The sequence below is a fragment of the Aspergillus neoniger genome (assembly GCF_003184625.1).
Source record: "Aspergillus neoniger CBS 115656 unplaced genomic scaffold BO87scaffold_7, whole genome shotgun sequence".
Classification (NCBI taxonomy): domain Eukaryota; kingdom Fungi; phylum Ascomycota; class Eurotiomycetes; order Eurotiales; family Aspergillaceae; genus Aspergillus; species Aspergillus neoniger.
In genome coordinates this window covers 400863-427218 of record NW_020291135.1, presented here as the reverse complement: position 1 = coordinate 427218, position 26356 = coordinate 400863, and the positions used below count along the sequence as shown (strand labels likewise).

Here is a 26356-nt window from a genome sequence, read left to right as displayed (position 1 = left end):
GACGGGGGATAATCTGTGGTCATCACCAGGGTCACATGGTAAACAGAAAGTCCGGGACATTCTGCCACGCGTGGAAGGGAACACAAAGAAACGCATGACTCCACTTCGAGTCTACAGTGCGTTTGCCTTTCACATCTCGGAGAAACGTTTGCTAACCGGGGAGCAAATGTGTTAACTGTAACCAGCCAAACAAACGCATTGCTTGACAGCGTGGTGGGTTTGTACGAAAAAATTTGCTCAGGACCCCTCAGCCCTTGCCAGCTCCTGCATCGTACTTCTGGTCTTGCTTCTTTTGTTTTTCGTTTTTCTTTTTCTTTTCGTCGAGCCATCGAGGCGACCAGTTGTTTTAGTTTCACAATAATCTAAGACGAGACCCCAGCTATGCCGGGTAAGGCAAGATTGACGTCCGCGAGGCCCACCATTGGTAACAGCGTTGCATCCGCACGGGCATTAAGTTCTCTTAGACGGCTGGCGGGCCCCACTTGCCGCCCGGCGCGCGCCCGCCCCAGTCATTCCAGCCTTGACTTCCTTACGGAGTACCCATACGGTATGAGACCGTAAGCGACAGCTGATGTGCATCTCTGACCCGCGAAGGGGATGGATCAGAATCTGGCGTGGCTTTCGATCGACATCTCTCTTTCATCCCACCCCCTCCCCGAGTCGCCCTTACCCGTTTGCTTCAATAATTGTGTTGGCTTCATTACATTCCAACACTAGAACAAGCCATTGGAAAAGGCGAAGCCTGATCATCTGCTGATCAAAATTTAATCCCCCAAAGTCTTTAGCCGAATGCACGCATGGGTTCCCGCTTCATCACAACGCATGTGCAACATGTGAGACGGGGGAGGGGACTCTGAGCTTTGACACTGACCATGCAGATTCGTGCATAGTTACACGCAGTACAGAGTACACACACTCCTGTCCCAGAGTGGCATTTTATTTAGTCATCGCCAGTCTAGAATGGAATGGGTCCGAAACTGAAAATTTCAAGCAATCAATTTCCTGCGCCGAACAGCGACGGATTACGGAGTCGAAAAGGATTCTTTCCAGTGCTAGTTAGCAATCAGGCAATATTCTCGAGCACTTGGCGAGATCGCCCACTTACCGAACCACTACCAGCCCACAACTGGGCTCTTGATTCGGAAAAAAGTAAAGCCCATGGACTAGTCGTACTTCCTTCATTGCACCCCTGTCTTTGGCTAGCCCGGAACCCTGTCGGAGGATGCTCTGCAAAGGAGTAAAATTCCTTAGGGCCTGCGCTATCGCCTTCAGGGGTGACGGCCTCCGTCTAAATAAAAAAATGAAGGCTTGGTGCTTGTGGTAAAGGACGAATCGGAGAGCTTTATTGCTCGCGATGTATCAACCTTGATTGATGTGTCATGACCCCGAGTTCCCAAATTTGGTTGTGATATAGTCTTAAATGGGACTTAAACCCAGACTGCTGGGACATTCATTTATTTCCAGCACTTTGGAAGCGCTTCCGTGAAGCCTACCCGTTTGTCACGATGCTCGCAGAGCTGCTTGGACGTGATGACACCGGCACGACAGATAAACATGTGGACAGGTCGGTCCAGAAATGGAATCTGGCGACACAGATACTATGCATCACTACGATGACGATTTTCTTTGCTCTGCGATGTTTTACCCGCCTTGTCATCATGGACGGCTTTCGAAGAGAGGATTGTAAGAGCCTAATGAGCAGCTCCAGATGGCCAGTGCTAACGAACACACAGGGACCTGTCTAGGTGCTTGGGTAAGGACATTGATGCCAACCTACTGAATGAGATGCTCAACTATTTGACTGGCAGTTTCTTGGTGTGTGTTATTCGATTATTGCTTTGATCAGTAAGTATGAATAAAGCTCTTTTCGGAGGTTTGCTGAATGTTAGTTCAGTGGGCCATTTCGGGGGCGGGGTGCACTACGCTGATGTGCCTGTATCCCATCGCATACCCTTCGAGAAGGTAAGTTGAATGAGTCTATTACAATCTCCAATCTGCTGTGTTAACTTTCTCAGACGGTGTATGTGACAATGGTCATGTATGGTCCGACCGCATATTTAACAAAGTTGTCCCTACTTTGGATCATTGCACGAGTCTTCAGCCCTTACCGAAAAACCGTTATACTTATCTACGTCTTCCTGGGTATTATGCTCGCCTACTATATTCCAGCAGTCATTGTCAAGATCCGAATCTGCGACCCAATAGCGAAGTTCTGGGCCCCTGACACACCGGGGTCATGCCTGGACCAGACATCAATCATTCTTGCCGATGCGGTTGTCAGTGTCGTTAGCGATATGGCTATCCTCATTCTTCCCCTACCTTTGACGGTGGGGTTACAATTACCGCTGAAGAAGAAATTACGAGTTATGGTCGTATTGGGAGCTGGAGGACTAGCGTGTGCATCGAGTATTGTCCGTCTGATTCTCATTATTTTGACGGGGCAATCACAGGACGGAACACTGGCTTTCATGCGCATTAACATGTTCGGGTACGGCTGCTCCCTAAACTGGACTCATTGTATCACCCATCTGACAATTCCCTCGTGGTCAGAAATGCCGAGATAACGATCGGGGTCATTTGTGCCTGCCTGCCTGCACTCTCAGCTCTAATCTCCCGTACCCACCGCGAGTATACGAGCAACAAATACTCCAGTCACAAGAATACCCAGACATCACAGTACGAATTGAGCAAGGTCAAGAATAGTCGTCCCAGTCGCGCAGATAGGGGCAAAAACCAGATGACCTTGACGGAGGTTGGATCGGACCAGGACATTCTCATCCCCAACGCTCAGGAAGCGCCAAGGATCGAGACCACAGTCCGTGGCGATTCAGAGCGACAAGGCACAGAGACCATGGGGATCATGAGAACAGTGGACGTGTCAACTACTGTGACATCGCGGTACAGTTCGCACGAATGACAGGTAAAAGTCTTTTGGCGGTATGGCGGCGTTCCGGGGGATATCATTATGTGGTGCCTTAACCGGCTTACATCTCGACGAATCGACATGGTTTTTTAACGTATATATATTAATATAGTGTATCATATGCCTTCCGGACCTCATATTGGCCTTGATATCGATATATGTCTGTGTATGTTTTGACGCCAGGAAGCAACATGATGACTATTGACGTGCTCGAACATTGTGACAAGCATTGCAGGGTAGTAAAACTTAAGGTGCTGATGGACCCACATGATTGCAGAAGCTTGTGTGCTTCCTTTTATCTGCTAATTAATGAACTCTGGGTCGTGAGGAACTAAGAAATTCTCTGGTACCTGGGAGAACGAGCCATGACGTCATATTCAGATGAAGTCAATAGGGCACATTCCCAGGGTTGACCCGTCACGAGATTGTCTGCCGCGAGTTGCCGCCATTGCAAAACAAGGAACCTCTGGCTTCGCTGGTGATGCTCGCCATTCAGCTGAACTCTAGTAGGCTCTTTGTCCTACGGGGCTTTTTCCAACTCATGGACGACTATCAAACCGACATACGTATCCTTTTGTGACATTCACTAACCACTTACTCTCAAGAAATGATCTATTAGGCCATATGTCTTATCTTGAAATTTTATCCCTACTACGTCTCAGGTTATAGCAGAGGCTCTTCCTCCGGCTTAGTTAGTGGCGTGTCGCCTCAATCGAGATATGAACGATGATAAAGATCGACCACGGAGCACGGAAAAGAGGTCGCTTTGCACGAGATTCCGAAGTCACTTCAATCCAAGGCCAGCGGAAGATGATGGGCCACAAGACTGGTGGATCGCATCTACTGCTATTCCACTGATAGCAGCTACCACGGCTCCTCTCGCCAATCTCATGTCAATTGTTGCGCTTGTGATGCCGTGGAAAAGTAAGCTACTTGGCGGGACTGCATCATCAGGCGCACCGGCGCAGGAACTCATCAGTGACCCTCGATGGTAAGTGCACATCGCCGAGATATCCACAGATAGTGCTAACCCGACCAGGTGCATAGCTCTAAATGCCACATCACTCGCGTGTGGCATTGCAGGCAACGTTTTTCTTCTGTTCAATTTTACGCGCACTATGCGATACATCGTAGCTTTGCCCGCATCTATCATCCTCTGGTGCCTGGCCACATCGATTTTGATCGGTATAACCGTTGCTACGAACATCTACGATGGTCCAGTACCACCCGACCAGACCTACTCTCAGGCCTACTGGAGTGCCGTCATCGCCGCAGCTCTGTATTTCTTCCTCACTGTCATCCTGATGATCAACATGCTGGGATATGTTCTGGGGCATTATCCGCAGTATTTTGCCCTTACTGACGGCCAGCGAACGTTGATATTGCAAACTACTGCATTCGTGGTGTGGCTACTCATAGGCGCTGCTATCTTCCATGCCGTCATTGATGGTATATCGTTTGCGGATGCACTCTATTTCTCCGACGTCACAATCCTGACATTGGGGTACGGCGATATCACTCCTCCAAGCTCGGTCGGAAAGGGTCTTGTATTCCCTTATGCAGTGATGGGCATCATTATCCTCGGTCTCGTGGTGGGAAGTATCCATGACTTTGCCCGGGAACTGCAATACGACAATGTCGTGCGAAAGCACGTTGAAAGAAAACGACAAGCGACCATCGAGCACTCCATCTCACTGGATCCAGGCGCAGAGGAAACACATCTCAAATTTAAATCCAAGCGTCCACCCAGGCCTGGTGGACGCAAAGCTATCAATGCACTCGCATTGGTAGGCCGACCGAAGCTCCTTGTCATGAGGGAAGAAAAAGACCGCTTCAACGCCATGCGAGCAATTCAATACGAAACCGTCCTCTTCCGGCGGTGGTACAATCTAATCCTGAGTCTCATCATGTTTGGAATCGTCTGGACGTGCGGTGCCGTGGTCTTTTGGCGTCTAGAACAAATCACATACTTCCAAGCCCTATACTTCGGCTTTTGCTCTCTCCTCACGATCGGATACGGAGACATCACACCCACCACCAACGCAGCAAGACCCTTCTTCATAGTCTGGTCCCTCCTATCCGTTCCAACAATGACAGTCCTCATATCAGAGATGAGCGACACAATCGTCGTCGCATTCAAGCACGCCACCAGCGTTTTCGCCGACTGGACCGTCCTTCCACAGTCAGGAAAATACCGAGACTTCCTCCGTAAATTCCCAATCCTTTACACCACTCTCCAGCATCGCGAAGAAAACAGACGAGTAAATGAAGGCTTCCACGTGGGTTTGGAAAACGAAGAAAGAGGCACGCGCGCAGAGCACCAGCACAGCATCGACCATCCACCCACAAGATCGCTCGAAGAACTCGCCAGCGAGCCAGACACGGCTTCAGGCACGGGATCCGGATCAGCTTCAACCCTTCACTTCGCACAGCAACTCGCGTACGCGATCCAGCGAACTACCCGAGACGTTGTAGAGGGCGAGAGAAAACGATATACCTACGAAGAATGGGTGGAATTCACGCGACTCATTCGCTTCACGGACCCCAGTCCAGACGATGTGGTAGTCCAAGAAGACGAATACGGCATCCTGAATTGGGACTGGATCGGTAAGACGAGTCCGATGCTAGCCACGCAGACGGAACCAGAATGGGTTCTGAATCGTCTCTGCGAGAGCTTGATTCGGTATGTTGATATCCAAGCGAGGCAGACAGGGACGACGAGAGAGGAAGACGAACCGACCTTGAGGAAGCAGAGGGAGATTAAATTTGAGGGTGATCAGTAAATATTCAATTATCATCTACTTCAATTTGTGTACATATATGTATGTTTCTTGTTGATTCTTATACAGCCATTTTTCTCAATTGGAATAAGATAATTATCTTTGGAATTTAAGTATCATGATAATAGAACAGAACCTTTAACTTTGAAACAAAAAGACCGCCATGATACCACTCCATCACAACCCAATACTTAGTAATAATTTCCAACATGAAATAACTTAATCCCTGCACATAGTAAATCCTCGGTATCCAACCCGCCCGGACTTCATTCCGTTCTTCCAAACCGACATACTCCCAACTACTATGGGAGTATTAGGTTAATCCCTTTCTCCGCACGCCACCAACCCAACCAGTAATATAACAACCAAACCAGAACCCCTCTTTGATGATCCATAATTCCCCCCCCCCCCCCCCTCCCACATTATACTAAGTAAGTAACCCATGGAAAGAGCCGTAGCCGATTACTTCCTTATCTCTCCAATTAAGAGAAGCGGGGTAAGCTGGCTGGCTGCCTGCATCATCTCTCTCTCTCAAGCTGTGACACAAAGTATTATAACTAACATATATAAGAAAAGAGAGTGATCGTCCATCCATCTTTACCAATCCAACTAACTACCTTTTCAAGGAATCTTTATCGTCCGCATTTCCACTTATTATTATCAAAGTTATACTTGCCACCAGTATTTTCCCACTACTTTATTGAAAGATTATACTATACATAACTTATCGAAATGACGAAACAACTCGCTCCCGGCGCCCGACTGGAGGGGAAGGTTGCTATTGTTACTGGTTAGTTTCATGCCCTTCAGTTTCAGTTTCTTTTTTATGTCTAATCCCACTCGTACATCCTTTTTGTTCGTCTATATGTTCTATCCGTTATATACTCGGGATTATATACTCCAATTTACACACTCCCCAACTCACTTATACTAACGAGTTGAGAATGTAGGAGCCGGATCCGGTTTCGGCGCCGCCATCGCGCAGCGCTTCGCTTCCGAAGGAGCCAAGGTCATCGTGGCGGATATCAGTGTCGAAGGGGGCCAGAAGACGGCCACCGCCGATCCGGAGAATATCGTGTTCGAGCAGATGGACGTGACCAAGGCAGCGGATTGGAAGCGCATTATGGAGAAGGCGGTGTCGTTGTTTGGAAAGTTGGATGTGTTGGTGAATAATGCGGGGACGACGTATCGGAATAAGGTATTTCATTTTTCTTCCTTTTCTTTTGTCTTGATGTGTAGTGTGAGAAGTGAGGCTTATGCATGGTTGATTAGCCGACGCTGGAAGTCACCGAGGACGAATGGGAGCGCGTGTTCAATGTGAACGTCAAGGGGGTTTATCTGGGCAGTCAGGCATTCGTGGCTCGAGTGATTGAGCAAGGCCAGGGCGGGTCGATCATCAATATCTCGTCGACGGGAGCGTCGAGACCACGGCCAGGGTTGGTGTGGTATAATGCGTCCAAGGGGGCGGTTTCCAATGTGAGTGGATTGATGTTATCCATTACCTTTCGATGTGGAGTGCATTAGATGCTGATGATATGTTGATATTAGGCTACCAAGGGTCTGGCGGCTGAGTATGGACCGCACAATATCCGTGTCAATTCGGTCGCTCCTCTTCTGTCGGCGACGCCGTTGTTCTCCGTGTTCACGGGAATGGAAAATACGCCGGAGAACTGGGAGAAGTTCATTGGAAATGTGCCGTTGGGCCGTCTCTCGGAGGGGAGTGACATTGCGAACATTTGTCTGTATCTGGCCAGTGATGAAGGACGGTTTATCAACGGGACGGAGATGGTCATTGATGGTGGCAAGTGTATCTGAGTCGTGAGACCAATCATTATCGACCATGGGTATACAGAATTGCATTATGGCAACGTCCTGTATCTCGAAATAGCGAATGCTCTCAGCAAATTGAAACCAGCACGAAATCCTACTTTTTGGCCGCGTAGTGTAAGGGATTTGGGGTTGTAGCTGTACTTACCTGTTAAGTCCAAGAAGAAGGATCAAATAGAGAAATATCTTCTTCTAACAGACCCATCATGTGCTGGTTTCCCGAGAACCAATTCCCCAGTTGGCTGGTCTGAGGTATCGGTCCAGAATATTGACCTTCCATCGCGCCTCGTGCATCTCCAGGCGCTGACCCAGCAGGAACAGGTGCGGATGCCCACGCGCCATCATTGTCGTCAGCCGACATAGGTGCCAACCCAAGCGCACTGAGATATACATCAAACTCTTGACCGACAGATGCCAAGTCTTGATCCTCCTTGACCTGCACTTGTTCTTTTGCTTCAATGTACAGTCTAGCCACATTGCTGAGAACCTGACACAGCTGATACAATTTCGAGATGGCCTCGGAAAGGAAACAATTGGGCTGCAGAGAAGCCACAAAGTCTTCAAGTCGCGCGAGATCATCCCAGGATGACAAAGCAATCGCGTGGCAGAAGATCACTATAAATGGAACAAAAGGTGCATAGAGAATGGTCCTGGAGGGGATGTTAGAGATATAGCGGTGTGCCAAGCGTCTGCAGCTTACCAGTGGAAGTACGCGGCCTTGATATGCTCTGTCATCTCCTTCACTTCCGCCATACAGTCCTGATGTACTTCGAGAGCGGACCTAGCCGTTTCTATGCATTCGTGGATGAATGTGCCCTGTGTGCCTTGTGGAGGAATGGCGCGGTATATCAACGTTAGAACTGACAAGCGGGCAACCTTGTCTGATTTGAAGAAGATCTGATCGACCTGGGATCGTTTTTTATCGAAATGAATACCCTAGACTATGTTAGAGTATTACTGGCTATGTCACCAACGGTGCTTACCTCGAATGGCTCCATAACCACTTGCTGCATCTCAGAGGCCAGCTGGCGAGCATGAGCGACCCGCTCACTTTCCGGCCGTGCCAAAGCTGCAGGGCTGTAAAGTAATTCGTACACCTTTCCCTGTATTGTCGCAAATCGGACCCATAACAAGTAGATTTTGTCAAATGGCTCATCCAGTCCGGTCGTATCGATGTTTACTAGGGATGTGACGTCGTAATCTTGAATGGTTGACGCGCGTCCCAGACGCAGGGAAACCGCTTTGTCCAAAACGTAGACCGACCAGAATAGTGTATTTCCAAGGGATGGCTTATTGCCGCTGTCTGAAGGGTTTGATCGATGATATCCGAGTGTTTGGCATAAGCGGAAGGCCGCTGAAGTTAACGTCATTGCGAACGACGGCTTTGACATCTCGATTGCGTAGACGGCCTTGACCCTGTCAGCAGACTTTGAAATTTTCCGGCGGTGACATAGCTTACTCCTAGTGCGAGTGCTTCGATATTTTCATCGTTCGCAGGCATCAGAAGGCTCAAGCTCCCCAAAGCAGTTTCAAGGTTGACCAGACACAGCTTCAGGTATTTATCGTACTCCTCTCTAGTCTGCGAATCCTTTGTGATAGCGACAACATCACTGATCAGGTAGAGAAGAGCGCCGTTAACTATAATAAAAGTTGCATCGGAGTATTCCTCCGTGGAGAAGTAGATCTGGCGGCATTTCTCAACTAGCCGTCGGGGCGACAGGAAAGGTAGGTATGCTTGCAGGGTACTCGGTTGCTCTGGTAGTATGTTAGGAAGCTACAACAAGAACATATTAAGTCTCAGGGACTACCTTGGCATTTGCGCAAAAGTGCCAGAACTATCGGCGCTGGAGGCATGGTAAGCTCTCGCAATCCCGAGCCTGGAATCGCCCTCTGATTCGGAAACCGCACTTGGCGGGAGGGAGATTGTGCCTGGTGGTCCTGCATATCAACGATCTGCTTCAAGGACGCCAGCGCGGTGCTTATTTTGGGAGTCGACATCTGGAGTGCACTGCGGGAGACGGCCGTCTCTAGAAATTCTCTGGCGTAAGCAGAATGAGCAGCGAGAGAGGAATTGCCCTCGAAAGCAGGAGTAGACTCGTGCTGATCCAGAGTTGCAGTAGCACTAGTGTAATTGGTCGTAGTGGATGGACTCAGCTGGCTTGACAGTGGAGTAGAATGATGGCATTGTTCCGAAGGGCCCTTGGCGTGCGCTCTGAGTTCCAAAAGGGTACGCTCGATGTTGCCCAGACGTTCTTCGATGAGGTCAATCTTCCTCTCACTAGACTGTGTCAGTTGAACTCGATAAGCAGCCTCCTAATTATACGTACTACTGGCTTGAGATAAGAACACGCTTCTTTGGCTCTGGGGGCTTCTGGCCAGCACCAGTTGAGCGGCAGATGATTTGGGAACTGCGGCAATTGGAGCAGGGAGACCGCTTGTCACAGCGTATCTAATGGTGGCACCAAAATATGTGAGTGTCCTTCCTAAATGGGATAACCCACTTCATTATTGATAGATTGCAGCAGTTGCATACCTTTCGGAGGCGGCATTGATCGCACTGGCATCCGTCAGCAATTGCGGACTGTAGTATGGGTATGCAGTGCCACTCGAACTTACCGCACGCCTGACAACAGGCTCCTTCTCACTCTCGGGTCCCTCGGGCTCCATGTAGTCAAGCTTTCCAAGATAACCGGTCCCCGATAGCGCCGCTTATTACTTTTTCCAACAGAGCAGACTGCAGAGATTGTGGGTGTTGGGGACGGTGAGGGCGAGTTGGTTGCAGGAAGTGTGAGACTGGCGGATCCCGCGGAGGCCGAGACTGTGGACCGAACTTTGATTGCTTGCCTCTTCCTCTCATCCACAAAGTATCAGTGTCCTGCTGTCAGGGTTCAACCTGGTGCGCTTCAGGCAGTGGATTCTTCGATTATCCGGTAACAGACTAGTCTTATAAGCTTATAGGAAGCCAGATCCTTCCACCTGTGTAATGCTCTATTTTAGGCAGCTACTTATGTTAAAATAGCTACCAAGGCTACCAATGATATAAAGTTAAGAATTATCAGACTTTAATTATAATATTATCGCTTATTATTATATTTATGATTTTTCAAATTATCACTCGCGATTTTCTTTTTCTTTCCTTTTTTCCCCTTTTCCACCTCCTGACCACACTCTGGATTGGTATTCGATCACGTGACTTATAACCATTCTGGGCGTTCCTTTCACCATTTGCTCCTGAACCAAGGTGAAGAATTTGTACTAGTGATTTTATAGTATTCTAGATCTACAAGTCTCTCATTCAAATAGTTGTTCTCACATATAGCCACAAGTACTTGGACAAAGCTCAAAAGTCCTTATGAAAGAGCTGAACATATATCTCTAAGTATGATACTATCTATTATTTGACAAATCCAAAGGCTGGCAATCAAAGTCTATTCTAAGCGCCGATAGTCTCTATATACATTTCACTGAATCTAAGTACTCATGGAAATATACTAATAACAGCCAACTTTCAATCTTTGACACAGTATCGGCAACCAATCGGTCGTAATATGTGCCCAGAGGAAGAAACATGGACTGATGGGCAGCGATTTCGTCCATACCCTCCATCCGTAGCGGAACCCAGAGCTGCTCTCGGCGGGCTGTTTCTGGAACATAGCAGAATAGTCGTCCCGGTGGTCTGAGACGAGAACCCTCGGGCTTATTTCTCTGCTCGCCTGAATCACATGAACTTGATGATGACCGTGTATCAATCCTGGCGGAAGAGAATTTCGTGTCTAGAAGTGAGTCAGACGAGCGATTGTCTGCCACCTTTCCTCGTATATCAGCTAGAATATCAGGCAGCACCAACGCAGAGACCCCGTCTTCAACATGATAATTATGTATTTGCGACGCTCTGTGCCCCAAGACCATCTTGTTTCCGTGACCATTACCGTTGGTGGCTTGGCTTTGTGGACAGGCAGTCGTGTAATAATTAACAAAGCGGACCCTCCCACCAGATTCATCGTGTTTTGCCCAACGACAGAGTTTCTTGTGTCGTCTGACAAGCCCAAAGTAGTCATTCAGACATCCGACATGATCGTAGTATGAGAAAACATACTGAAGAGCAGAACGAGATATATGACCCGAATGTTTTGCAAGGAAATGGCGCGCTCCATCCCATCCACTCCATTGGGTCCTGTCGACATCGATGGTCAAGTTTGGATCGAACGTCGGATCGTCGTTTGCTATTCGGCTGTTTGTGGTGCTCTGAGATGTGCGCCGGCTCTCATTCTTTGCTTTCCGGCCAAGTACCCTGCCGGCTGCTGTTGCAATGACGCGCGGATGAAGTCCAAGAAAAGGCGTATCAAAGGCCATCAGGCCAACAATCCTACTGTTCGGAACGTGGCCAGCGGTTGTGTAAGATTCGGCAAGTGCAACGTCTGCTGCGATGAGGCCTCCTATACTGTGACCGAGAAGTATAACATCCAAATCTGGAGCCATGTGTGGCGATAACCTGGGACAAAATGAATGCTCAATATAGAGAGCTAATTGTGTTGCGGCTTGAGGTAATTGCCTACCATCGGCTGATATCGTCGCAGGCAACACGTATAGGTCCTCTGGTTTTATAGCGGGGATATATCTTGGTGTATGTGATATGGTTTTGAGCCAATGAGACCTTAAGGAGATTGTGGACTTCCCTAGGGAAGTTACAAAAGCTCTCCTCTGAGCCTAGAAAGCCATGGATGTATATCAGGAGTACCCTGCGCTTTCCTTCATGTCTTGGTAATTCATCGGGATTATAAGAAGCGTTCCGCCATGAGTCGAGAGCAAAGTTGTCAGAGGTGTGTTCTTTCATTGTTGACCCTGAAGACCGTTCTCAGTAGAATATCCATCATGAATGAATTTGTGCTGACACAAGAAGTAGCGGCTGTGTGTAAGCAATGAGTTGCTCTGCAGTAGGTCCCAAAATGTTTAAGTGATATTCACAAGTAGCAGATCCTACATGTCCGCCTGCGGCTCTATTCTTAGAATAAATCATGGGAGCGAATACGAGGTGGTAATTAGGGTCTTTTCTTCCCCTTTATTTTTCTTGCTGTTGCAGAAGAATAGAAGGGAATGGAAATATACGCCAAGGCGTAGATCAATGACGATTGGTAGCCTCCAGACCCACTCGTATTCGTTTAGATATTTAGACGTTTTCGATCAGCCACAGGCAAATGCATTTTTTCTGTGCTTTCACTGGCTACCCAGCGGTCGAATGTGTCTGGTACAGTTTCGAATGTGTTGATTCCGGTAGCCTAAAGTACGTTATGCTTAGGATCCACAGGGTTATCTAAAGTAAATTGTCAGGCTCTATGATCCATTCACTGGTTCTAGTTATTAAAGAGTTGTTAAAACGAATAAAACGTGGTAATTAAGTCCTGCTTCCAGAACGAATACCGATAAGAACCCTCAACCTCTGCGCCAACGAAACCCTGGTACTGAAATATCACTTTCAGTTATTCTTCGTACTCCTCAATTTCTGCCGAAAAGTGGCTACGATATTGTCCGTCGCTGTATACTGGCCGCTCTCCAGTAACCACGTTCCCTCACTGTGGCGCTGTTGGGCGATGAGCTTTCTAATCCGCGACTGACCTGACGACCGTAAACTCTGCGCGATACCAGCAGTAGAGTATGCCATGAGGCCAAACATAGCGGAGCCGGATTTGGCTGCCATATTAGTTACCCCTTTGCCAACTCCTTTGATCGCACCTTTCGCACCCTCTTTTTGAAGACCCTGGTATGGCTTAACAACGATGTCGCTAACCGCCTCCGCCATTCCCCATGCAAATCCTTTCCCAGCAACAGCAAACCCACTCTTGATGTCAGTAACTGGACCGTGATCTCGAGGCTCTTCACCATACAGCCGAGGGACGTTGCGCAGCCCTTCAGCCAAAGCAAGGGGAAAGTAAACAGTCGTGCCCTTAATCATGGCAGGACCAACGCTGCCCAAACTTTTGGCAGACGCAGCTGCCATCCTACCAAAAAGCTTTCTTTTGCCAGTACCCGATCGCTTTTGCGCGTCTGAATCCGCAGACACCGTAGAGTTGTTGCTACTGGAAATACTCATACCGCGCGGCTCCTTCTCGTGATCTGTCGAAACAGTATGGACAGATAGATTGTCTGAAAGGTTTTCGACGGAGAGGTTGGTCCTGCTGCTTGAGAGTTGATCTTCGCGCTCCTCCTTGAACTTGTGATACTCCAGAGCAGGCTTGTAGAAGGCTCCAAAAATAGAGTCGGCGACATCGGTGGCTGTTCCAACCACTGCAGACGCTCCTCCCGTGACGGGATCCCATCGGCGATTTTCAATGAAGATTGGGCGGATCGCATGCCTATAAAAGGAAGTTTCATCAGAAGCTGAACGCAGTCAAACGGAAAGCAATATCCTCGAGGTTGTCAATCTTTTGTACGTACATCGTCAAGCTATTTGCATCAATGGATCCATCGGCGATTAGTACCTCTGCGGCAATCTTTGACAGCTTGAATTTCCTACGTTTTTGGCGGAGCGACCACACTGCAGGTAGACCAGGATCTAGATCACACTGCAGACATTCAAGTGGGAGGTTCCGGTGAAATGAGGCGACTGCGGCCTTTACACCTGCTTCGGACTGCATTTTGGCAGCTATAGCAACGGCTGACATGCGCGCTTGCTCGCTAAGGCAGTATCGAATCCCTTCGGCCAGCCTATCGACTGTAAATTCTTTATGTGGAATAGGAGTAGGACCAGCGCCCGCTGCAGCGACCATATCTCCCCAGAAGGGCTGACTATGGGGATTGTTAGCAAAAGATGAAACCGCGGTATATAGTCTTCCATAACCACTCACTCTCCAAAGAAGGGTACAACGATTGTGGGCTTGGATTTTCGTAACCCGCAAGCGGTCGTGCCCGCACCTCCATGATGCACAACAGCCGCCACGCGGTCAAACAGCCATTCGTGAGGGCAATCCCCGATGAAATAAATGTTATCATCGTGCATCCCGCCTAAGTTGGACCAGCCTTTGGAAACAATAGCCCGTACTCCTGTTGCACGTACAGCGTTGAGGATAATAGCGGTGATGCTTTCTGGGTCCTCCAATACAATACTACCGAACCCGATATAAATTGGGGGTGGACCAGCAGCAAGAAAGGCCAGCAAGTCAGCCGGGGGATCATATCTCGGTGGATCCCGGAAGAAGAAACCACAGACGTCTTTGGAGGGGGAGGGGAACGCTGTTAGCATAAGATTGCATTAGATATGGCGGATATAGTGACGACTCACCTATATGAGAAGGCCAATCTGACGGCCTGGGAATGAGAGCCGGGGACCAGCAGTATGTGAAAGGTATCTTCAAGATTTCTGCAAGACGAGGCCCTTCGAACATAGCTACTTCGTCCAAACAAAGCTCTTTTCGCCATTGATTGATCACATCGCCCACCCTAATCGCGTCAGTATACATAAGTAGACTCTATGTTTTGGTAGAACTCCCTACCCTTGCCAAGTCAGCCAGTTAACCACGGCGTAAGAGACAAAATTCTTGAACCCTTGGTCTTCGTCACCACTACCAGTTACATTTGCCAGGGGGTGAGGAAAGGCTTTCGTGCTGGTCCAGGGCATAGTGAACATCAAATGTACGGGAATACTTAAAGCCTGGGCGCAGTGGATGTGAGCAAAGCTGGGAGGGTTGGCGATGATGGCATAAGCTACGAACGGCCGCTGGGTCGCCATATCAGGCTCGATACACGATTGCCAGCACCCGTCCAACATTTTCCGGATCATGGCTCGCTTGCGCCCAATTTCACCTGCCTGTAAGCTCCGCATACTGGGAATGAGACCGGGATTCTTAACCATGTAGGCCATCAGCTCCTCCGGATCGCCCCCGATAGGATAAAATTCCAGCCCTGAGCCCCGGACGAAATCTTCGAATACATCATGAGTAGCCAGTCTCACCCGATGTCCATATCGCTGCAGTTCGTTTCCAAGGGCAATGAATGGTTGCACATCCCCTCGACTGCCTACCACCTGGATCAGAATATTCAACTTTACCTTCCAGGAGCTTTCTAGGTATGCCGGCGGAGAGCCAAGAATGAAGTCATTGTCATTGACGGCTTGCGGTTCTATCTCGGAATACTCGGGCGGTGGTGTCGTAGGTCGTGGTGAATAGTGAGAAGTGTACAACTTAGAGAATCGCCGTACCAGCGTAGTGTTGTAGTCAATATCAACGCGCCCGTCATCTGCAAATGTAATCAGCCCCGTATCCCTCAATGGCTTGGGTGGAACCCTCCAGTGACGGTTGACGAGGAATGCATACTGGTTATTTTGATGCCGCTTTTGCGGTCGGCAGCAATTGGCGTAGGGGGAATGATGACTGGATCACCTGGTAACTCGAATACCCCGGGATGGCTGCTGCTGGCCATGGTAGGGGTCATGACTGAATCCCCCGGCAGCTCGAATACCTCCGCATTTCTGTTGCTAGCCATGGACTGAGCTGAGACGCAGCGAATGAAGGAAGACGCAGTGTAATCCACAGAATCTTAGAGTACTCGGAGGACAATGGTGTAAAGATCAAAGATTTACATATAGACTCCTCTGGAAACTATGGTAAGGGGTCGGCGAGAGACAGGGCCCTAAACCAGAGTGTAGATCAGAGAAAGTGGCGTGCCCTGGAACTTAGCAAGAACACATCCTTGGGTAAGGATGTGCCAAGTACCAACCCAGATATACGAAAACGAGCGGGGCCCCAACAGGACGATCGTATCGGAAAGCCGGTTCACACCAGTGATGCTCACTGTAGGACTATTTAGTGTTGAGAGATCATGTCTCGCAGTTGTATCATGGCCATTATCTCCGGTCGACTGGCGGTATGATATTAGATATATCTGTAAATTCATTGTTATTCCTGGTGGGGAGGTTTCTCGTTACAGCCACACAAGGTCAATTTCCACAAGTTTTTGCCACTATGACAAAGCTATGGACAGGCTTTAAGAGGGTCAAAGGTAAGAAGCGCACACAGGTGCGAATCATCAGGTTGTATCACCTGCTGAATTGGTTTGCCTTCATCCAAAATTCTACATAAAAGCTCTTATCTAATTCCAAAGTCTCGAAAGCAGGGCAGTCCTCCGTTCGTATTCGTATAGATGGATCCCGCGGATGAATGGGTCGTGGGAGTTAATCGCCGAACCCCTATTGCAAAGTGGGATCTCTAAATGTTTATTGATCATAATCTTTCGATAGTCTCATGCCACCAGCTGATTCCTGCTGCTGTAAAAGTAGTTCCCCTGACCTCTCAAGTGGCAGGCGAAGAGTTGGTGGGAGGAGGGCGAACAACAGTGGTGGCCAATATGGGACATGTTCCGTTCCCTAGACGTTTCTCCTCGATAGTTCGTATTCAGAGATCATGTCCGAATTCCGGAACTACAAAACCAAACAAGCTTTGTATATTGAAGGATGCCGCCATCATGTTCTCGGGCATGCTGCCATGCACCGTGGTGTCCGCCGTCACAGGGTAGTGAAGATAGTCACTTGGATCCCAAAACTCCATAATGTCATCTTGCAAGCGGACATCATTAATACTGCTGGGGTTGTTTGTTTGAGCCAACTGCCCAGAATCCTAGCTAAGATTAGAAAAGAAACTATAATAAAAAACCCGATACTCAAGACTTACCTCGAAAGCTAATGTAGATTCAACGTTAGAGGAGCCTATTTCGCACGATTCTGCACCTCTTTCCTCGTCTTCCCTTTCCTGCACCTCTGCCTCTTCTTGTTGCTGGTGCTGAGGTTGGTTTCTGCCATAATCCCTGATATACTGTCTTGCGATGTGAGCGAATTCGGTCAGAAGCGACGCGGGCACAAAACCCCCAGACTTGTACTCCAGTAGACTAAAATGCCCAGCTGCGACATCCAGCAGTGAGAGATTGTTGAGGGTTTCCGGATGCATCGGGTTGTGGATGACAAAGTCAAATAGAATGAATAATGCTCCAAGTGGTAGAATGGCCAGAATGCTGTCTCAAAAGTTAGCCTTTCGCACAGAGACCACGTTGATATCACTTGACTCAGCCTGAAAAGAGGTGTTCTTGCTTACAAAAGCGGCGTATAGGCAGCTATGTCGATGTTCTTGCTGTCCTCCACAACGGCTCTTGCTGTATCCATCAGCAGTCGCCTGGTCTTCTCCTGCAATGGAGACTGATCTTGTCGACCTATATAAATCTTAAGTCTTGCCAGAGCGATGATCAAACCATAGTACGAGAACTTGGTTCGGAGTACAACCGTCTTAAAACTCGGCTGAGTGAAGGAAGATGAAGAACAGGGGGCCACGTGCGGCTTGTGAGACTGAGACAGCCTACCAGGACGATAGTGCTCTGGTAGTGCGGATCGCCATCGCTCCAACCGAGCTTCAATATTCTGGATCGCCGCATAATACGACTCTGGAGGTTGAATTGCAGCACTCACTGAAAAGAGGGAGGTATATGCAAGTGAGAGAATTCTCCCGAAGCTGATGGCCGATAAGAACCAGTTATGTCCTTCAAAGACGGATTCTGGGACATCGGGGACAGGACAGCCGATGTCATGGTCGGGAATCATCTGGTATGAGATAAGTCGATGCTCACTCCGCCTGTCCCAAAATGAAGCCAAGAGTTTGATATTATAAGATTTGGTCACATACCGAGCCTTTGTGGTTCTGAAAGCACATTCCATTCTCCATGTAGTAGATTACCCAGAAGGTCCTATGACAGGTGTCTTGTACCGCTGGTCCCCGTTGCTCAGTGCTCGATGGTATCCAAGGCTTTGAGCCATTCGGGCAGCTTCCATCAGCAAGATTTCGTCGATCTGAAGACAGCAAGTAGTCGTGGCGAAGATTGACTAGATAGATCGAATCAATGAATCAGTTACTCCCAGGCTTTTTATATCATTTGTCCTCTTTCGGCGCGGGGTATTTCTCATCTCAGTGACATCGCCTTACCATGGCAACCAAAGCCTAATTCAATCTTATCAGTTAAGTCCACTCTATTGCCACAATATCGACGTACTTGAAGACTCATTAAGGCCTCCCTGGGAATCAATATATCCGACACGAGACCCAAAGAAACTTGGAAAAGCTTCCACGCCCTGCCATTACCTGGGTCAAAGGCCCCGCCTTCATGGTACTGGCATCCTAGAGCCAATATTGTGTGATACAGAGCCGAGAAAGCACAGCTGGATGCCAGAGTTTCAGACAGGTTGGGCCCGAACACCTTATCCTCGAACTTTTGACGATCGAGGAAAGGGTAAATCGGATGCAGTTGATGGAAGTAAGCTGTGCAGTTGAGACACCAGTTTGTTAATGAAGGAAGAGAAGGCTAAACTGGGGTATACGTGGAAGGACACCAAAGAAGACCAAATGAGAAAGGGAAAACACACTATTGACGTAGAGCCTGACATTTTCCAGCGAAACGTCCTCTGTATCAGACGGCTTTCCAAAAGTGATGTGTGAAATCGAGGACGGACCCTCGGCAAGAAGTCGCGATCGAATGACGGATTCGATGTTCTCAACCAGCTCCCTGAGTCGGTCATTGCCCAACCGGTGCGACAGAGAGTTTATTCGGTGCTCCGTGAAGAAGGCAAGGCTGGAACTAGTCACTTGAAGAAAGAGATTCAGAGAGGCCGTGAATGAAATATAGAGTACAGCGGCAGCATACCATCATGATCGGACGCCTGGGAATAATAGTCAGTTCAAACTCTATAGAGATGGTACTCCGTAACTGACCCTTAGCAAAGCAAAGTTATCCCTCAGAATGCTACTGCGACCTTTATTTTCCAATATCTGGTCCAGAAACAGAGATGAAAGAGTCGGTTGAATGCAGGCTTCTTCGGCCCAGGAGTTGACGAGCGGTATGTGGTGTCGACTGGTTGTATGATACCCTTAATCTTTTAGCGCCCAGATTATGCATGTGCAAGAGACGAGAAATAGTACTGGCGAATACCTACTGCTGGTCTGCGGTGCTTTTGATCTCAGCTTACGTTTGGTCTGGGTGAAATGACAGGTCTCGTTGCGTTTCTAGATCGATAACCCCTATTAGGACCATCGGACCAATAAAGATATCCACTTAAATGATCAATGAACATCTTACAATACAGTGGATGCATCTCGAGCGTTGCTGGGGATCCACTAGAATCGAAATTATTACATTCCGCTTGTTCCCCAGAGCAAGAGGGTTCGGAGGAAAACGTACTAATGCAGCGAACTTTCCGGTTCCTGCACTGGTCACAGGCTTTGCAGGTCTTCGCCTCAGTCAATCGGCCCTTCTTCTGATCGGTCGCCATTTCGGGCGATGAAGATTCCCGCAAACTGGAAGTCGCTCGGCCCTGGGTAAATTGCTCGGACATCATGCTATCGTATCTGGCATCATGATCTCGGGGTGACAAGGAGAGAAGAGGAAGGAACTCGGTACTTGCTTTCCTTAAAATAAAGTCTCGGTCTTCGGTGAGACACACTGCGCCACAACACTAGGGTTCCTTCGGAAGCTTCACTCCACCTGCCCAATGCTAATTTGATCGCCCGTGCCGTTTGCAATTCCATCTACCACGAGAACCACGGAAATCAACTCGCACATAGTTGGTCTCCCTCTGCCTTGAAGCTGAACGAGCCTGCTTTTACATGAAAAAAAAAAATAACAAGAATATTTATCTTCAGCTGGAATAAAGGGATGATCGGTCTCACTCGAAAATTGCTACCACTCGTCGGTTAATGAGATGTGCAGAAGCGCCATATATTAGGATCAGCTGTTACAGCCCCGTGTTAAGTTCAACTCTGCACAAGCTCGACGAGAAATGTCGCAAATGCATCTAGAGTAGAACACATAATAACACACACTCATACATCTATAATTAGGTTTTGGCTGGCGCCTTGACTTTCAAGTACTCAAGGCACTGTAGGCTTGATGAGGATAGTTAGCATACAAACACTCGTCTGCACCACCTTTCAGATAGGATAGCTGCGTGGCTCTATTCGGCTTCATCACTCTCCTTCTGTTCACCATCACTACTTCCTTTGCTAGTCCTATCAGATCCTTCTTCATTCCAGTTTGACAGATATGCATGTTCAGGTAACTCATTTCACGGATTTCAAGTAGTGGTGCAGGGGTTCCAATACCAGCTGATAGTGGCTTGTTGGAACACATAGTCAGGAATGAAGGTGGCTACTATGCCTAGGAGTATCAATTGCATGATATATTGATTGGCTGACATATTAAGATACATATGTTTCGATTACTGTTAACATTTGAAACAAATTAAGGCTAGCCTTTCCTAAGTTCCACCGTTGAAATGCACTATTCAGCACAGTATGTCCAAGCACGGATGCCAATAGGGTTCTGTGTATGTTCTCCATGACAGTGATGTCAACCCTTGCTCCTTCTTGGCACGCGAACTAGCTTATACACAGCTAAAGCCGCCACGGCATTAAACACAACATAGACCAGAACAAGGGCGAAATTCCTCCAGCGATCCTCGAACCGAATATTGACTGTAGAGAGATAATCATTCGTGCTGCTCAACGGACAAAACTGACAATGCTCGGTGTTATGTGGGTCGACCAAGTATCCGCCGGACAACGAGATATAAGACGCCATGTACGAGCCACATGACTGACCTTCTGGCAGGAGAAACCTAACATATTCATTGGGTGCACATTCGATCGCCGCGTTCGCTACACCGGTCGAAAGAAGACCTGAAGCGAGCCAGGTAAACGGAGAGACATAGTACATGAATATCCAGAAGCCGGGTAACGAGGACTTTTTGACGAGAATATTATTTTCGTGGTAGTGGTGAGTTGGATGATGTTATCACAAGGAGCAAATAATGCTCATATAGTGTCTAGCACAGGGGCAGGAGGCAAGAAATATTAAATCCACTTACCCACAGAACGTCATGCAGAGCATGTAGCATATATTCCCAACACTGCTAGCAGAATCGGCACTATCCATTCCAGCGATAAGGGTATGCGTAAAGGTACTAGTGAACATCATGAAGGCCCAGATGAACAGGAACATTAGGCAGCCGCGCAGGGCGACTTCGTGGGTGGAGGTAGCGTTCTGATACAGTCCGATAGGATAGTACCAGCAAAAGTAGGCCACCACTGCCATCAACGTGTTCCAGAAAATCTCGATCGCGAAGTTGCTCAGCATCAAGACTGTGTCATAAGTTAGCCCAGTCGGTATGTGTGAGCCTATCCTGTTTGTATTGAATCACACTACGTGCCCTACCTTTCCAGTCATACATTTTGGAGGGCCTCTCACGCGCCTCATAAACATCTCGCTGATCGATGAACTGAGGCATAATCTGCTCGCTGAGTTGCCCGAACATGCTCAATAACATCATCACTGCGTACATCTGGTTCTGGAGCCCCTGGATGGTGTTCGGCGCGTTGTAAAAGCTGAAGCCGATGAATAAACTCTGGAGATTTTCAGTTAAATTGCACAGGCAGATAGTGTATAAGACAGCTTTGCTTAGTGCAAGTACTTACCGATCCCACGGTGAGGCAGACTTTGGAATATATATACGACGGACTTCGCCAGTACTGGCCTGCGATACGTTTCTGAACGAGCCACCACTGCTGCAGAAAAGACGAAGCATAAGCCCTATTGCTTGGCTGTCTCAACGTCTGCATATGAGGTGTTACGCTCATGGTAGTCCTAGATTCTCGGAGCTTTTGCAATTTCGCTCGAACTGATTGGTGCTTAGGCGAGTCTCGCCAGACCTTCGGCCAATCGACAGTGGTATCTGATCCCGGTGCGGCCCCAATCACTTCCAACATCCATTCAGCTGGATTGGCGCCTGGAGGACACTGTGTTCCTCCGTTGGTCTCCAAGTATCGGATGAGGGTAGCCAAATTCTGCCCAATTTCTGCCAAGAATAATGATTTCTACCGTTAGCACATGCTTGTCTGTAGGCGCGGAGGGACGAACCTCCAAAGTACACAGTTTTGCCGCCTTTTGCTAGAAGCAGCAGATTGTCAAACTGCTGGAACAAGATAGCTGACGGCTGGTGAATGGTGCAGAGAATGGCCTGGCCACTATGTGCAAGTCGTTTCAGGAGCTGGCAAATAGTCCACGATGTCTGTGAGTCCAGTCCAGAGGTCGGTTCATCCAAGAAAAGAAGCAATTCAGGCTTTGCAGCCAATTCAATACCAATGGTAAGACGTCTGCGCTGTTCGATGTTCAGCCCTTCACCGGGGATACCAACAATGGCATCCGCATACTCTTCCATCTCAAGGAGCCTGATCACTTCCCCCCCATGGGCGAGCTTCTCCTCCCGTGGCACGTCAGAAGGCTGCCGGAGGAGTGCACTAAATTCAAGTGACTCTCGCACACAGCATGTTGAGAGATGTACATCTTGCTGTTGCACATAGCCTGTTTTGCGCTGGAAGGAAGTATCACTTTGCGCACCGTTGACGAGCATGTCGCCCGTAACGACCCCAGTAGTAACCCGTTTGGCAAGGACGTTAAGTAGGGTCGTTTTTCCGACACCAGAAACACCCTAGGATTGGTCTTGTGTTAGGGTTTTCCAGGCACTGGTATTATTTGTGAGATCAATTTACATACCATCAAGGCAGTCAAAGTTCCAGGTTGAACCCATCCGTCGACATGGTCCAGGATCCGCCGATCCTCTTTTTTATTCTTGATATCGTAGCATACGCCTTGCCAGTGGAAAATGTGGCTTTTAGCAGGCAGAGTGTCCGTGCTTTGGATGCCGTCTAACTGCACCATCTTGATCCCGGGTGGCCGGGGCGCTTCTTCGTCATCACTCGCCATGCGCCACGTAGACTTCTTCTTGACAAGATGGCTACGGCGAAAGATGAGTACTTCACCCCTACTCTTAGCCATACTGAGCACCTCAGTCGCCACCAGGTATGCGGTTGTGAAGATGAACCAAAATGCAATCAAAACCCCCACGTTCCTGTAAGACGTCAGCCACATTCTCCTATTTAAGCGACCTAGCTTCCGGGTGATAATTGGAGCAGTTTACCTCCACTTGTTGGATTGGTTGTAATCGAATTTGTCGTTGATATATATGTCTCCCTGAATTGTAGTTGAGCCGATCATGTTTCCAACCTCTGCACAAGCTTGGTTGTTGACACCGGCAGAATGGTAGTCTGGCCCTGAGGGGACAACGATTGAGCAGGAGAATTCACGGTTGTGGAATTCATTAATCATCAAAGATTCGAAGGCGTAACTGAGCGGATTTACATAAGCCATCCACCGTGACCATCCGGGCATATACATGGTTGGCATTGTGAAGCCAGTGTACATGATCAGACCTAAAACTAGTAAAGCAGCGGGCACCATTGCCTGCGACATGGTACGCGAGACCGATGCAATCGTCCGAAATAGGCCGGATGTCACCATCGTGCTGAGAAAAGCAACGAAGAGGAAAAAGAACACAGCCCCGGCCTCTCGTCGCAGGTTAGCCATAAGATATAATGTTAGATTGAAGACCAACGTGTTGAGCACTTTATATGGAATGTCAGTGAGCATGCTGGCCACAGCCTCTGCAGATGGGTGGTAGAGAGCAAATTGCTTGTGTTTCTCCACCACAGGCCGTTGTTCGTACAGCGTCAAAATCTGGGCATGGTTAGTGTTGGGCGTTAATGGAGCAGGCCAATCTATCAACAAATATTCACCTCTAAGACGCTAGCAAATGCACTCAGAAGCAGTGCAAAGAAGATCAATCCTCCTCTGCCATAAAAGCTATTCTTGTCGTCTTTCATATTGAAGAAGACGCTTCCCAAGACCAGAGTCATGACGGTATTGCCCCCAAGCTGGATATACGTCAAGGAGGGATCGGCAAGCAGACGCTTCCAGCCACGCCAAAGGCATAATGTTGTCTGTTGCATATACGACAATGTATATGGAGATTTAATTCTCTGGCTGCTCGCCTGTTGGGCCTTACGGGAGGCCACGAACTCATCCCTACTATCGTCCGAGACTGAATTTCTTCTCGTATACCTCAATACGACTCATCAGCTGCTGGCGCTGCTGACTTTCCTTCCATATTCTCTCAAAGTCCGTTGCTGTGACAGGTACTTTGTATGCGAACCCTGGTCGCACACGGCGTTCCTTGGGACTGGTCATTGAGGTGAGAAAATCCTTCCCGTTAGAAACAACAAATAGGACCGCCGTGGGACCTTACACTCAAAACCCAACTCTTCAAAATACGCGCGTGCTTCAGATGTCGGTCCGAAATATATCTGCCGTCCTTCATATAGGAGCATGACATTGTTGAAAAGCTTGCGCGCGGTAATATGGTGAGTCACAAAGGTGTCCAAAGATGGAGAGAGAAGAAAGGAAGAAGAGAATTCTGGGGAGGGGAATGCGTACATCATATGCCTCCTGGGGCGCTTGGTATAGAGAGACCAGGACAGATGACTGTAGAAGTTCCGTGGCCGTACGAAGTGTTCGGCAGAATTCGACAGCATTAGCACTGTCCAAACCACGGGTGCTGTTGTCCCAGCATTGTAACGCAGCATCACTGAGTGCTGCTTCGGCAATGCTCACGCGTTTTCGTTCTCCTCCGCTTACTCCCCGGATGAAGTCATTCCCAACGACAGTGTTCGCTGTATGCGAGATACCGAATATGGCCATGATCACATCCCGCAGAAGCGTGGAATATTCTTGTACCTTCAGCCCGGGTGGCAATTCTCGCGGTGCTCTGGCATGAGCTGCAAAGGAAAGCGTGTCTCCCACTGACAACATTGGAAAATGCACATCATTCTCACCGACATAGATAGCCTCACCGCGGAAGTAGCTATGCATTTCTTTGTTGGAAACGCCTGAGGCATAGCAGTGAGTAACCAGGTCAGAATAATCCGAAACTTTTAGCATGAATGAACCGGAACGCTACCACACATACCTCGATAATTCATCCTGACCTTGTCGCCCAAAAATAACCCTTTCATATGGCCAGAAATTGTTTTCAGTAACGTTGAACAGCCGGAGCCCGGAGGTCCAAGGACCAAAAGCATCTCGCCGGTGTTGACTAGCCCATCCAAGTCATGAATAATATCAATCCGGTGTTTACGTCTTGGTGTTATCAGCGATAGGATGCTGTTTCCCACGCTCTTCTGATAGTCTGTGTAGTTACCGAAGCCATACACGTTGAGGTTGCGAAAAGATACTCCGGACCTCCGGCGTCGTCCTGATTCCAGATTGCCATTCTCATATTCGACGAGAGCTTCTATCCAAGCGCGTGTGTCGAAGTTGGAGCACCGAGGGTCAAGTTTCGAGTCACAGGAGGGATAGAAAATGTTACTGTATGTCTCGTCTACCCCCATGGTCACGGTACTCTCTGAGAAACGGCTTGCCAATCTGCGAATTGTTTGGTCAGAATTGCTGTATACTGTTTGTTGTTGCCTTTCTTCGTCTCCATCGCCCGTGCAGGTCAAGGGAAACCTGGATTTCATGGTGCCGATCCGTTGGGATGAGCCCTTGGTTATGGTAATATACTGTCGGAAAGTCCTCGGTGTATACGCGAAGAAATTTTTGAAGCTTATATCGCTCGCTTTACTTTCTGTTCTCTTTATATCCTGTTCACAATATCTCTTCACATCCGTCAGTTAGCAGCAAACTTGATTAGAATTACTACCCCGATGTTTCTGCTGATTACTGATGCCTGAACTGTTTCCCCTTCCGTGTCATCTGGTAGAATAGGGCTTTCGGTCTTCAAGCTTGGAGCCAGACCGATCTCGGTGCTCGGGGGAACTCGAAAAGATGACACTCTGCTGGTACATCTAAGCCATTCCGAACATATCGTTGAGCGAAGTCTAATCTAGGTCATCATTGTTTCAAAATATGACGC

At 48.5% G+C, this 26356-nt stretch overlaps 8 protein-coding genes across 8 annotated transcripts; 3 read left to right on the top strand and 5 right to left on the bottom strand.

Moving 5' to 3' along the window:
• The first annotated feature begins 1295 nt into the window (after positions 1-1295).
• On the top strand, positions 1296-3138 carry BO87DRAFT_374083 (putative integral membrane protein). Its single transcript, XM_025622709.1, has 6 exons — positions 1296-1683; positions 1734-1753; positions 1809-1845; positions 1895-1962; positions 2016-2488; positions 2551-3138. Exons 1-6 carry the CDS (start codon positions 1506-1508, stop codon positions 2915-2917), a joined length of 1143 nt encoding a protein of 380 aa, XP_025482515.1. The 5' UTR covers positions 1296-1505; the 3' UTR covers positions 2918-3138.
• A 228-nt stretch (positions 3139-3366) lies between these two features.
• Positions 3367-5773, top strand: BO87DRAFT_353326 (ion channel). Its single transcript, XM_025621232.1, has 2 exons — positions 3367-3914; positions 3963-5773. Exons 1-2 carry the CDS (start codon positions 3643-3645, stop codon positions 5704-5706), a joined length of 2016 nt encoding a protein of 671 aa, XP_025482514.1. The 5' UTR covers positions 3367-3642; the 3' UTR covers positions 5707-5773.
• Positions 5774-6274: 501 nt separating this feature from the next.
• BO87DRAFT_374080 (oxidoreductase) lies at positions 6275-7626 on the top strand. Its single transcript, XM_025622708.1, has 4 exons — positions 6275-6493; positions 6654-6901; positions 6976-7179; positions 7252-7626. The coding sequence occupies exons 1-4, from the start codon at positions 6436-6438 to the stop codon at positions 7516-7518; spliced, it is 777 nt and encodes a 258-aa protein (XP_025482513.1). The 5' UTR covers positions 6275-6435; the 3' UTR covers positions 7519-7626.
• Positions 7627-7681: 55 nt separating this feature from the next.
• On the bottom strand, positions 7682-10197 carry BO87DRAFT_394689 (putative C6 transcription factor; the record flags this gene model as incomplete). Its single annotated transcript, XM_025625137.1, has 8 exons — positions 7682-8180; positions 8231-8466; positions 8514-8939; positions 8990-9285; positions 9339-9808; positions 9858-9979; positions 10064-10087; positions 10147-10197. The coding sequence occupies 8 exons, from the start codon at positions 10195-10197 to the stop codon at positions 7682-7684; spliced, it is 2124 nt and encodes a 707-aa protein (XP_025482512.1).
• A 783-nt stretch (positions 10198-10980) lies between these two features.
• BO87DRAFT_353318 (uncharacterized protein) lies at positions 10981-12429 on the bottom strand (the record flags this gene model as incomplete). The annotated part of the gene is made up of 2 exons (XM_025621231.1): positions 12087-12429; positions 10981-12022 (listed from the first exon to the last, which is right to left on the bottom strand). Exons 1-2 carry the CDS (start codon positions 12362-12364, stop codon positions 10981-10983), a joined length of 1320 nt encoding a protein of 439 aa, XP_025482511.1. The 5' UTR covers positions 12365-12429.
• A 574-nt stretch (positions 12430-13003) lies between these two features.
• BO87DRAFT_404725 (glycosyltransferase) lies at positions 13004-15942 on the bottom strand (the record flags this gene model as incomplete). Its single annotated transcript, XM_025625883.1, has 6 exons — positions 13004-13880; positions 13963-14313; positions 14373-14757; positions 14807-14964; positions 15018-15642; positions 15837-15942. The coding sequence occupies 6 exons, from the start codon at positions 15940-15942 to the stop codon at positions 13004-13006; spliced, it is 2502 nt and encodes an 833-aa protein (XP_025482510.1).
• A 599-nt stretch (positions 15943-16541) lies between these two features.
• BO87DRAFT_404724 (Zn(II)2Cys6 transcription factor) lies at positions 16542-19909 on the bottom strand. Its single transcript, XM_025625882.1, has 12 exons — positions 19735-19909; positions 19633-19670; positions 19490-19559; positions 19269-19423; positions 19201-19216; positions 18923-19141; positions 18553-18818; positions 18486-18500; positions 18257-18385; positions 17607-18106; positions 17190-17526; positions 16542-17135 (listed from the first exon to the last, which is right to left on the bottom strand). The coding sequence occupies exons 1-12, from the start codon at positions 19889-19891 to the stop codon at positions 16914-16916; spliced, it is 2124 nt and encodes a 707-aa protein (XP_025482509.1). The 5' UTR covers positions 19892-19909; the 3' UTR covers positions 16542-16913.
• Positions 19910-21414: 1505 nt separating this feature from the next.
• Positions 21415-25961, bottom strand: BO87DRAFT_451768 (ATP-binding cassette transporter; the record flags this gene model as incomplete). The annotated part of the gene is made up of 11 exons (XM_025628473.1): positions 21415-21692; positions 21766-21955; positions 22026-22405; positions 22468-23038; positions 23104-23458; positions 23528-24123; positions 24183-24464; positions 24508-24648; positions 24687-24788; positions 24880-25331; positions 25412-25961. 11 exons carry the CDS (start codon positions 25959-25961, stop codon positions 21415-21417), a joined length of 3897 nt encoding a protein of 1298 aa, XP_025482508.1.
• Between the last annotated feature and the right edge of the window lie 395 nt (positions 25962-26356).